Source organism: Pteropus alecto, unplaced genomic scaffold, assembly GCF_000325575.1.
Source record: "Pteropus alecto unplaced genomic scaffold, ASM32557v1 scaffold398, whole genome shotgun sequence".
NCBI lineage: Eukaryota > Metazoa > Chordata > Mammalia > Chiroptera > Pteropodidae > Pteropus > Pteropus alecto.
This window is the reverse complement of record NW_006442497.1, coordinates 7,141,565-7,155,188: the sequence shown is the minus strand read 5'-3', so window position 1 is coordinate 7,155,188 and position 13,624 is coordinate 7,141,565. Positions and strand designations below refer to the sequence as shown.

Sequence of the window (13,624 nt, the reverse complement as noted above, 5' to 3'; positions counted from 1 at the left end):
CAAAGAGGATGGGTGGAAATAGACAGTGCACACTCTCAAGAAAAACTGATTTGACTCCTGAGATATTCTAATTACATTTTTGTTTGTTTGTTTCTCTTCCTTTCCTAAATTAATTTTCAGGGATCAGAAGAGACAGGGAGAAGGGAGAAAGGGAAAGAGTATGATGATGACCCTTATGGGGTAAGGCTAGGATGGCTCAACTGTGGCAAAGAAAGAAGGAAGAAAGGATGACAACACAATGGCTAAGGGATGAGCTGTAGAGGAAGCAAAATAAGAAAGGCCCAGAGGGTAGGTCCTCAAAAGCAGGTCACCAAGGAGCATTTTGCTTAGGTGCTAAATAAACACCTAATGGATTCTGGTAGTGGTCCTTGCCACTCACTCTGAGTCAGAGTTAACTCTTACATCTCCATGTCAGAGATTTTCAGAGATACTCAGTTGCTAGGGAGGCCAGGCATACATCAAAGCACCTGGGCTTGCCTTAAAATGACCCGTGTCTGCCTATATCCTGATGTGAGAACCCCTGACTCTCAAGAACGACCTAGACTTTTTCTTCTTAAGTGATAAGGAAAGATTAGGTAGAATGACAAGCTTTATCTCTTGAACAAAGTGTATGTGTGGAGAACATCCTCTGGATCAACTGATCCCATCCTCGCTTAGAGGAGGGGAAAATAGGTCATCATTATACTCGACAGACTTGGAGTATAGAAAGATTGGCGACAAGTCATATAAGTTCTTGATTAAAAACAGTAGTTCCACAATGTGTATGGCTGATGTTCATTGCTAGGATCTGAGCATTCCACGCAAAAAAGAAACAAGTCACCTGCAAACATATCAGTAATCGAGAACTGAGGAGTCCTGGAACTGACTTAGAAAGATAAACCTTAAAAACAGCAACATATACTGATAAAAATATACTTATGAAATGCCTATCAATTATAACTGATAATCTTTTGTTTTGTTTTATTTTATTTTTGTTTTGAAATAGAGAAAATATATGGGGAAATAAATTGTGGGGAACTGAAGAAATGGGAAAACCAATGTGGACGGGCATGACCACTAGTGTTGGCAGATAAGGTCTCTAACTTCTCATGTGACAAATTCTTGTCAGGTTTTTACAGGGCTCAGCTGAGGGTCCAGAGGGCAGTATAACAAGGTAATAAGAGTAAGGTAGGTACTCATATCCCCGCTGCACATGTTTATCTTTAGCTGCTTAGAGTAAGTTAAGAACAAGGTACAAACGAGTATGCAAAAGTGAAAAAAAGGAGAGTTCCCAAACATAAATTAGGGCATGGATACCATTAAACTTTAAAGATCATTCCAGGCATTGATTAAAAGTATCTCACATGGAATAAAATAATGGAAGCTATTAGTATTTTGGCCATTAGCAATGCAAAGTGTTACTTTCAATATATCACCAACTCAAAGCAGAACACCAAAAGGTATTTTCTCTTCAGCAAAGCTGTGTGAGATCTGCTATCATTTGCAAGTCACTAAAACTCATACTTCAGTGACTGCAGTTCATTGCTCTACATAAGCACTTATCATCATCTAAAGTTACCAAAAGTATTTGTAATCCATATTTCAAGTATTTGCCAAATGTCTTGTCAAAATGATATGATGTCAGAACCACCACTCATAGAACAAGAATGAAATCAAAAGCTCCCTGTATTGACTTTTTATACGAAGTGGACATTGATAAATATCACCCATGTAAAATCCTAGAACTGGAGTATAAGCAAACATATCTCATGGGATCTTAGGTGGAACTTCTCTCCACAGAAAATAAAAAGTGATATAGTGAAGGTTCAACAGTCTTTCATTTAAAATCAAAAGATGAAAAGAACAAGGATTATTTTAATTGATACAGTTATAATAATGATATTTTGAAAATGTGTCCAGCTCCTGGGATCTACAAACACCAATACTGCTCTTCCATAAATGCACCCTTGTTCATTAAGCATTCCTTGCTAAAGACTCCCACATAAAGATAGTGTCTATGAGTAAAATATGAAGGAGAGTCCATTGCCAGTTAGTGGTTGACTTGACATCAACCTAAATCAGTGATGTAGGGGATAGAAGAGCAAGGATTAATTACACTTAGATCTGCAAGTGTCCTCTTGGATCCTAACAAACATTCTGATCCTTACAAACAAGCTGCTTTCCTAGCAGAAATGTCCAGAATTTAGTTCTAATACAAATTGGAAAATCCCCCAAACCACTGCAGCACATCACTGTGCTATCACCTTCTTGGGCATGGAGTGGGGAGGTGGGCAGGAAATCTCAGATATTCTTACTTTCCTAATTTCAGAACAAAGATTCTATATTCCACAGATGCTGCAAGACTCTTATCTCTGCTGCACAGGTTCATCCTTAGCTGCTAAAGAGTCTTCTAAATAGATCACAAACAAAAATGGCCATGATATCTCACAGTGCTATCACTAATAAGGTCCAACCAGACAGCAACATTAGCCAAAACCAACAGTAAAAAAAAAAGCCAAGTATTTGGAATGATAATCACAGATTCAAAATTGGTTTTCATGTCAAAAAGTAACAAAGTATCTGCTAAATTGTTTTAAATTATGACAACAAATACTTTTACTTATTAATTAAGAAATACCTGATTGAGCCATATCATTTAATGCTTCCAAATGTGGCTTAAATGTTGTAGTATTGAAAATGAAAAGTTGAAGTAGATCACTTCCAGGGATGGGGAGATCTCAAGGATGAGGCAGGGCTGCCCTCTAGTCAGCCTTGATTTTAAACTCAGGTCCCTTATGTAGTTGGAGTTAAAACTCCTAGTGTACATGTTTCTTCTGTTAGTGATTTTCAGAGTGTGGGTTCATTCAGTTTACAGAATTGTACATACACACCAGTAAATAAAATAGACAAAATTAGTACTATTTTAGTTGATGTAAGGGATAGAAAGTGGGAACCCTGCCTACCCATACTGGAAGTCAGGGCATGAGCTCAGAAGAAACCTTAGGGTCCACATGGGACAGGTTGGAAATGGTTGCTTTAGGTGAACTTTAATCACCCATTATGATTAATCCTGCCAAAGAGGCAGATACCTAGAGGACAGTGATTGTGCATGTCTGATTTTTTCATTCAATGGTTATCCTACCATCATGCAAAATGGGGCATTAATTACATGTTATTTGCAGAGAATGCTGATCAAAGCCAGAAGTACCCAACCAGAGTTAAAGGCTGCCCTTCCTGAGCTTTAGAAGACCCTGTGGTAACAATGGTTTGGCCCTCAGCAGCCTTATGACTCAGGCAAAGTTAGACAATCTAGTAATATTACTTCTACTCACAGAAGAGTAAGGTCCATTTCCTCAAGGGTATTCAATTAAAATTGAAAGGTTAAAATTTCCCACATTTTTGGTTCTAACAAAGAACCCCACTAGCAGCTTAATTTTTTGACCTTTGGCCTGAGGACTATCCTCAGGCCAAAGGTCAAAAAATTATTGTAAGTATAATTCTTACAATGTTATCTTACTGAATCTGATTTGTTATAGCTAATTAATTTTTATATTAAGCTTTTGAGATAATTATTTCTTGAAACTAAGAAATCATCTTTTCAAACATTTCTTATATGTGGCAAAATAAACTTGGGGAAGGGCTCCTTCAAAACTAAAAATGAGAAATAATAATTTAAAAATCAGGCTAATTGCACAGTTCATTTTAGTACAGATACTACAAGTAAATCTTAAGGATAATTTCCAGGATAAGCTTAATATTTAATAAAGTAATCCTTCTATAGTCCCAAAGAGCATATTAAAACACTACTATAGAGCTACTTCACGTGTAAATCTCATTTCACCAACGGCAATGGAAAACTCACAGGACAGTCAATCATTGTTTCATAGTTCATTTAAATCTCTACAGTTCTAATCTCAGAGCTAAACACCGTGGGTACTCAGTAATTCACTTTCTACATGTAAACTATCAAATCTAACTCCTTAATCATATTGCCTCTATGTATTTGTACTTGTCAATCTGGTCTAAGGAAGGAACATACTGAGGTGTGACAAAAGGATGAGCTTTTTCAAAGAGCACGATAAATGTATTTCAAAATCTGTAATAGATGGCATATATCAGTCATCAAATTGGTATTAAACTGTAATGTATATTAATGCAAAAACACTCCTCCAGTATTGTATGGTCATAGAAACCAACAGTACACTCCATCAATACGTTGATTAATATGTTCTATTACAACTCTTCCCATTCTAAACTATTATGCTTGCTCAAAAATTCAAGGTGATGAACAAAGGTAGACAGTATCAAATAGTGAGTACAGATGTGATTATTACCAGTCTGTTAGTCCCATAACTGCCTTAGAAGCATTTCTAAAAGTTGGGATTTTTAATAGCATTCCAACGAAAGTTCTCAAAATAAGGTCAGATTACAAATGGCAAACAAGAACTTCACTCTTAAATTCCTTCAAAACTTGAGCAAGCATTATGCAGTTTCGAATGTTATCAAATTAATAAAAAAAAAATTTTAACATCAAAATGAAGTACCTTCTTTATTTACCTTTAAACCTATTAACCATGGCTAAAGTCAATCCAGATTACTGAAACAGATTATGATGTTGATCAGTACAGTAAAACATAAATAACACAGACTGAAAAAAGCAGGACATAATTATTTAAAAGTACTTTCCCCAGTACTGGGAAGAAAAGTTTAGAACTTTAGTTATACGGATTTCCCTTAAGACCCAGCCAATAAAAGTGGAATGTCCCACACAGAAAATATAGGGCAATGCAATACTCATACAGAAGAGTCTAAATAAACTGACTTTCTTTCCACATATCCTGCAGTAGCACAAAATAAAAACAGAAAAATAATCTCACATTCCAAGAAGAACAACATTTTATTTCAACAGAAAATCCAAAGCAAAGGTCTTAGCCTCTTCACTGTTAGAGGTCTATAAGATATCTGCAAACATATGTATATATGTATGCATCTTTCTAAGAAAAAAGTCTATAGTTCTCATCATATTGTAAAAAAATATATTACCTAAAACGAAATTAACCCATAGGGAGAACTATAAATTTTTTCCCATCATTAATTTCTCATTGGTTTTATGTGACCCAGCAAAGAGAAATGATCAACAACAAAGGAGGCTAAAATAGCAAAATTTTGCTCATAATAAACTTCAACACCGGCAACCTTTTATATTAATATGCTACAAATCCACTCCAAACATTAAGTCAGAAACTAAGGCCCCTCCTCTCATCAAGCCACTTTAATAAACTCAAAATAGGGAATTGACAGGAAGATGAATAGCTTAGATGGTCTGCAGACCCATTCTCAATTCTTGCAAATTGAGACATTATTTATTGCCATAAGAATTTTAAGTTCAAAGACAGTATGGCCATATCCTACTTTTCTCTTTTTCTCTTTAAAATCCCCCCCATTGTCAATTTTCCTGAAATATCTTACACAAAGCAAATATTCATTAAACATCTGAACAAACAAATGAACAAATTACAATTATATGGGCCAACTAAGAGTTGGATGGAAACCATCAGTTCATTACAGGTACCAACATGAGCCTGCCAGGTACAGTCTACAGGCCAATCTTGATTTCTGGCCATTCTTTTTTTTTTTTTTTTTTTTTAAATGAACATATTAAGTGGCATGACACTCAAAATAAGACAAAATGTGACAGCATTATCACAAGGAATGCATTTCAATACAACTTTCAAACCAGGGAACAGGGCAGTACTGAGTGGAGATGAAATAAACAAACAGAAGCCGAGCCGGTCAGGACCGAGTAAGGTTGAGGTTAGTGGCAACAGCATGTGTGTGGTTTCCAGGAAACCTTCAGTAAGACTGCTGTTAGCCCTAGCCCCGCACCTTGCCCAACCCAGTGTGCTGCCTCCTCTTCCAGCTCCCCGCCTGGCTCAGTGCAGCACTGCCCTGCTCCCAGGGGTGCAGCCCCCCGGCCTGAACTCACCTTGGCAGTGGAAGGGCCTGAAGTTTAAAATATGTTAATGCATCATGCCAAAAGTGCAGTGAACATGCACACTTCATACACTCATGTTTCCAGAGAAAGAGAAAACAATGCCACCAATAAGACAACCTGTATATAAAATACTCTCAAAGAATTCAAAGAAACGATTTTATAAACACCCCTATTTACCACAAAAGTAAGAACAGACGCTAGGTATTAGTACACCAAGAAATTGCACCTAATGAATTAAAAACCAAAAATAATTATGGGCATCACCTACTTTAACTGCCATTATTTGCCCACTTGGTTTGTGGACCATTTTGTTGACAGAACCATAAGCTCCTCGTCCAATTTCTCCAAGGTCTTTCAAGTCCTCTGCAGTGAAATCCCAGTGTTGTTCAGGGGAGATCTTCAGTTTTCCTGACGATTCAATGCTGTGTGTTCTCAGTCTCTCTCTGTTAAAATATTGGGAAGCAATTTTTCCACATTTTAAATAGGTTTCGACTTTTTTCTTTTCGCTAGCACTGATTAATGTGTGGGAAATTTGTTTTCTCATAATTTACTAAAACAGTCTGACCTCTAGGTTTTGGTAATTTTTTTGTTTGTATCATCTTGGTTTTTTACTCACTGAATTCATTAATAAAGGCCTAAATTTCGGTAATCAATAAACATAGTTTTAATGGTATTGATGAAACCAATTCCCATTTATTGAAGAAGCTAATTCTGCAGACCAGTTTTCATTTCCAAATATAAGATCTTTTTCAAACTTTACAAAGTGCGTTATCAAATGCGGAATCCCAGGAGCTATAAACCTCATTTCCAAAAAGTTCTTATCTTACCCTACCCAACATTAATTATTCCAGGTCCTCAATCCCTACCACTGCTCTTCACACACTTTGCTTCACATCAGAATCACCTGGAGAGATTTTAAATATCCTGATGCCAGGTATCTTCCCATCGCAATGAAATCAGAACATTGAGGGAGAGGAGACAGAAAACAGTATTTTCAAAGATCCCCAGGTGAGTATCACAAAGTTTGAGAATTAGCACCTCATGTGCTATTCAAAACTCAAGTGCTATTCAAAATGGAACTTTTAGCCCATGTTCAATAGAGTAATGGGAGGAAAACAAATGATTCTTGGGCAAAAGTGTTCCCTCGTTACAGATTTTAATTAAATAAAAACATCATCTCCAAAATTCCAACCTGAGATCAATATATTAACTTCTAGCCATGCTTTGTTAAAAGCAAATCCAATGGAAAATCTCTCTCTCTCTCTCTCTCTCTCTCTCTCTCCCTCTCCCTCTCACACCCACACACTCATTCAATCTCTCTCTCTCTCTCCCACACACACACACACACACACACACACACACAACCCCAATGTGTGGGAATGAACTATATCAAACGAGAGAGTACATAAAGAAAAACATGCCATTCAATATCATCATTTTCAATTTCATATTAAATGATCAGAATCTCTTTTCAAATCTGATCTGTGATACAAGCAATAAAAGTTTATGTGCTTGGTTATTTATTTTTCTTCCAAAATTTATAAATGTTTCTCAGATTTTTTTTGTAGCTTTTAAGGTTCTCAAAATATTTAGAATTTTTAAATTGCTCCACCAGAATAACTATATATACTAGTATTAATAATAACCAAGATTTGGTCAAAAGATACGAACTTCTAGTTATAAAATAAATAAGTCCTGGGGGTATAATGTATAGCATAGTGACTATAGTTAATAATATAGTATTGTATATTTGAAAGTTGCTAAGAGAACAGATCTCAAAAGTTCTCATCACACACACAAAACTTTGTAACTATATGTGGTGATGAGTGTTTATTGTCATCATTTCACAATATACACGAATATTCAATCATTATGTCATACACCCAAAATGAATGTGTCAATTATACCACAATAAAAATAAATAAAACCTCTTCCAGGTGAAAAAAATTAATAATAACCAAGATTCAAGGTTATAGTTCAAAGATTAATATGCCTTGTCTAAATAACAATTTACAGAACTAGCATTCCAAATGCCAGATTCTCAAATCATAGTAAGTCATAATACCTGCTTTCATTCATACAAGTTCTTTTCAGTTTACAAAATACTTTCACTGATGTTATTTATACTCTAGCATCTAGAGTCATAAGAAACTTAGAAATCAGTGGCATAAATAACCAGTCAGTCAGGTATGGAAGTGAAGCCTGAACAGACTTTTTAAGACAGAAATCAGATCTAGGCAAGTACATCAAGCCCAGTCACTCATTTTCTCAGTAATCTTTTTCAAAAAGTAGACAAATTAAGCCAGGAAATATTCTAACATAAAGAAGTTCCATGTATGATTATTGTGCTATGTTCACTGGCAAGTAAACACCATCTATAGTGTGGTTTAATCATTGATGAAATATACAATAATAAACTACCACTGAGAATAGCTGAAAAAAGGCAATTACATTTACAGGTAAATTAGAAGCAACATTTTTAAAGTATTCACTAATTCAAAGGCTCTAAGGTAGTCTCCATGATTACCACTTTCCTGGTGTTTGCATCTTTGTGTAAGCTCCTCTCCTTGAGTGTAAATGCGATATGCAACTTATTTCCAAGCAATAAATATGTTAAAGGATATCTTTCTCATGAGCACACTGTTATATAACATTATTGCTAGCATTCCTGAGAAACAAAATGAATAGTATTTCATTACTACATAAAATCACAGAATAACAGCTATAATAGTATCTTTACTTTAAAGATAGAATTTTAGAATTATGAAATATGTCTGTTAATAGTTGAACTTACTGTAGCCTGCTGTATAGTTTCCAGATAAGGTCTTTTTTTTCTTTTTGAAAGTGAACAGACTAACAGCTAAGGGATGTAGATTACCTTCTTGGGCTAATGAAAATGTTCAAAAATTGATAAGGTAAACAGATGCACAACCTTGAATATACTAAAAGTAATTGAATTATACAGTTTAAATGGATGAATTGTATGGTATATGAATTATATCTCAATAAAGCTGCTAAAAGCAAAAGATGAAAAGGAGAATGTAATTACTACCCAGAGTTCCATTTTCTCATTTAGGCAGGAAGAGAGTTATAAAAACCACAGAAGAGTATGCCATGGAATGTCATCAAGGCATGTTCATAGAGTTTTCACACTGTTTTGGCAATCTTTTCAGTGAAACTGAATTTCACAGCTATTGTTTTAAGAGTTAGTCCAAACATGATGGCTTCCAGAGAAGGACTGTACATAGATATAGAGCTCTAGAGACTAGAACTGGAGGCTGGACCTGAACCTTTACTGTTAAACTCTAGCAGTCAAATCACTGAGGCAACTGTAGCAAGTGGCCAAAACTTTAGTGGCAGTTTTTTTTATCTTGAGGCAAATCTGTCAAACAAGATTTAAGTGTTACTTCTACTCAACAGTATCAGCAATTCATAATCATTATTAATTTCTTACCTGAAAATTAGTTCAACTCAACTCCACAAACCTGTCCCCAATGCCTTTGCTCTACCAGTACATAAGTCCTGCCTATGAATTTGTACTTACTCTTACATTCTGTCTAAAATGTATGTTACGTACACTACTACTTACTACATGGGCAATTCTTAACCAAGACATCCTACTATCGTCTTTGTTGGGTCCACTCAAAAAACAAGGGACCAAAGTTCCAAGTTTCAAATTAACCCAAATCCAAGACAAGAATACAATCCTGACCCCATATCAAACCTTTTACATAAAAAGACCAGCAGGAAAAAATTCCATAGAAAAACAAGTAACATTCTCCTATGGATTTAAGAGGTCTTTAATATGAAAACAAGTTTCAGTAGTTTTTGTTGTAACACAACTTGTAATTAGACTACCAGATGATACACATTCCAGTTAAAAAATCAGCTACACACATTTTTTCATGCCTACAGATGACAAATCTAAATTAAATAGTATCTCTCTTGGATACAGCTTTTCAAAAAGTGTATTTTTGGATAGATATTAACATCAGAGAAACTACATAGATGTAAACTGATGTTACCATAAAAATATTTTTTCCTATATAAAGGTAAGTAGAATTTTATTGGCAATGAAAACTTTGGTGAAATCTACAGACACCAACACAATGGATTAAAATCTGAAAAAAAATCTATCGACCTTATTAAGTCAAATTTGAAAAATCAATTAATGGGCATACTATATCTTACCACCACATTCACGGATTAACATAGACTGGGTGTCCTTTGTGGTTAATATCTTCATGTTCCTTTTCAAAAGACTACATTCCCTGGTTTTACAAAGGGATACCATGTGAATGACTGGAAAGTATCAAAGATTTTAGGGGTTACCTCTCCCAACTGTTTAAGGGAATACTTATTCCCATCATGCCTCATCTTTCCACCCAGAGGAATCTGGTCTCTCACCTGAGCCCTTACTGACTGATCAGTGAATATGGAAGAAGAAACTGAACACAGTTCAATTCTTCTCTTTGAAAGCTAGCCTACCTACAGAGAGGGACACTATGGTTGTCCCTCTGAGAGACTGCCACTCAGGTGTTAGGTAAGTCTAACTATTCGAGGGCAAGGGGAGTTAGCAAACTATTCTGGCCTCAAATGTGACATTTCCAATTTTATCAAGGATAGAATGAACCTTATAATCTCCATCTGTTTGGCTCCTGCATCTCAACTAGTTTCAAACACAAATGAAAAGGACTTTTTCATTTTTTACTAGATTTCCATATAACTAAGACCCATAAATTTTTTAAAGTTTTAACAAGTACTGGATAGTAATAAAACTAAATGCAATTATGTAATTACTAGGGTTCAAAGAAAATAAAACATTTTCAGTGTGACCTAAGATCGCCAGGCTCCAAGAATTTCAGAGCGATGTAACAGACCCTTTAATCTAAAACTAATTCCTTTTAGACCCCTTGTAGAAGTGCATGGAAGTACATAAATATTTTTGGTGAAAAGAGTTATACCTGTAGCTTTAAACTGCTGGCTTATTCCACTTTTTGAAAAAGTTCGCCAAGAGTCTCAAGGGCAATAAGGGATCATGTGCAGTCTGCTAATGGTAATTTCTGTCCGTAGATACAATTTCTATCCTAAACTACATAGGAGACCCTAGGGAAAAAAAGGCATGAATAATAAGTAGAAAACATACTCAAAGAAAAGCTTGGAGAAAAGTAAAAACCAGCAGCAACGTGAAGTTCCCCTTACTTGGTGATAGATATATATCTATAGTTATACTCTTAAAGAGAAGAAAGATTCCCTGACTTCTCTTTAGACTATCACTTTGAAAATAGGAACTGCATTTTATCAGAAATAATTCCCTCATTTTCCATTTTATAATTTTCTATGCATAATTTTATGTAGATTATCCTTAGCTGCCTTCAGTGAACACGTCATAGGGTTCCTACTCCAAGACCCTGATTATCAGCCTGGGAAACTCAGCCAAGAGCCCCTGTGGTAATTACTACCAGCTGCCACCCAATATTCATTCTGTTCTTAATAGGAATTTTTTTTATTCCAGACAGCAATACATCCAGCTAATAGGCTACACTTCCCAACTCCTATGGATTGAACTGTGACCACTCCCCCTACCCCCACAAATTTAAGTCAAAACCCTAACCCTCAATGTGATTATACTGGAGACAGGGCCTATAAGGAGGTAATTAAGATTAAATGAGGTCATATGGGTAGAGCCCTCATATTACAGGATCTGTGTTCTTGAAAGAGGCACGAAGAACTGCTCACACAGGAGAGTCTCTCCCCAACCCTCACCTGCACAAAGAGGTCACGTGAGCACACAGCAAGCTGGTAGACACCTACAAGCCAAGAGAAGAAACCCCGGAAGGAAACCTACCTTGTCAGCACTTTGATCGTCCCAGCCTTCAAAACTGTGAGAAATAAATTTCTGTTGTTTAAATAACCCAGTCTGTGATACATTTTTATGGCAGCCCGAGCAGACTAAAATGCCAAACTTCCTTGTAGTTAGAGGAAGCGATATGAATATAGCATTTAAAAGGAGCTGACTCAGCTCAAAGGAAGGTCTTTTTTTTTCCTTTTTCCCCTTTTTCTTTGTTGCCTGAAGACTGGAATTCCAGCCACCCTCTAGGCCCTTGAAAATGGAAACCATTTATTGAGAACAAAAGTACAGAAAATTAAAGCACTCAAGACTCTGATGGCCATCAAGCCACTACACCGAACATCAGCCCGCCTATCGCCAGACTGCATCTACAGAATAAATAACCTATTTTGTTTAAGTCATTATTTGTTCTTGTCGTTGTTTATATGTAAACTTATTTTTAGTTAATATGGCTCCTAACAATATTTTATTTCCCAGTGATTCTCATAGAAGGAGGTACTACCCCACACCCTGAGTGTCTAAAGTGATAAGGGAGGATGAAAACAGGCAGCAGTTTGATCATCCTAATGATGGGGAAAGGCTATGAGCATTTAGTGGCTGGGGGCCAATGATGTTAAATGTCTTGAAATCTACAGACCAGTTCCAGACAACAGGCCAAAAGCACCTCCTCGAATAAAATCCTTAACTCTGGTGTTCCTGATTTCTTAGAGCCCATCTAAATCCCATACCTAATAATTCTTGGTTCCCAGAGACTAGCAGTTCTATTTTCTAGAGAAAACAGAGAGGTGGGAGAAGAGGGGGGGCAGGAAACAACTGACACAGATGCTATGCACAAGTCCGAAATTTAAATGTGTTCCTAAACACAACTTTTACAAAACATGCAAGATTATAGGTAGAATACTTAATATACAGCTTGAATCCACACAAGCCTCATTAAAATAGAATTCAATGTAAATTGTTTTGGAAATCAGAGAATTATCTCGTTATATGAAAATCTGGAAACTCTAATTTTTGATTTTACATGTTTGCTCTTTTCTGAGCACTTTCTTTGATAATGGATCTTCCAATAGAAATGACCAATTTGTAATACTGAATCATTGCTAGAGTACTTTGTCATCCTTTCATTGATCCAGACTAATCTATAAATTTCTGAAATCCTACGGATTCCCCCAAAAAACAAAGAACTGTGACATAATGTTCCAGAACATTAATCAGACTGGGCACTGAGAAAAGCTTTCTTTCTATGTTTCTAATAAGACTGCCTAGGGGTTTATATATAGGTGGATGTACTTGTTTTTTTAAAGAAATACAGTGGCATAGCCAACATTACCTCTGATAGCTGGAGTTCCACCCTTTAACACCACCCCTCTCTGTCCAGGCAGAGTAAAGGATAAGAGAGAGCTGCACAGAAAGAGAACCTCTACTGATACCCCTGCCCTCTAGTAAATACAGTGTTTTGTTGTGCAAATTCAATCGCAGAAGTTGAAACTCTTTTTTCCAACCAGGTTACACAATCCTAAATCTCTCTCAAAACTACATAGGTAGAAAACAAATTTTAAAAAAAAATCATAATGAGTAAACCAGTATTAGTAATTTAGTATCTCCTTCGTATCTTTCTGTATTATGGGTATAGGTTACAAAAGAACATATCACATCTATTGCTTATAGACTTCACTTAATATATTTTTGACATATCAGTTATTATGTGGTCCACACGGTTACTGTAATGCTGCATAGGGAGTCTGCACTGATTTAGTGGTACCACCAACAACGTACCCACTGTGCCCAGTTAATAGCAC

The 13,624-nt window shown here is 36.0% G+C and overlaps 1 protein-coding gene across 3 annotated transcripts in view; it reads right to left on the bottom strand.

Annotated features, from left to right (window-relative positions):
- MAP2K4 (mitogen-activated protein kinase kinase 4) overlaps window positions 1–13,624 on the bottom strand; it is a 95,971-nt gene that overhangs the window by 37,845 nt on the left and 44,502 nt on the right. For all 3 annotated transcript variants that reach the window (XM_025040099.1, XM_025040100.1, XM_015597459.2), the window contains one exon: window positions 6,243–6,417. In XM_025040099.1, coding sequence (XP_024895867.1) covers window positions 6,243–6,417 — 175 coding nt within the window. The remainder of the gene's footprint in view (window positions 1–6,242; window positions 6,418–13,624) is intronic.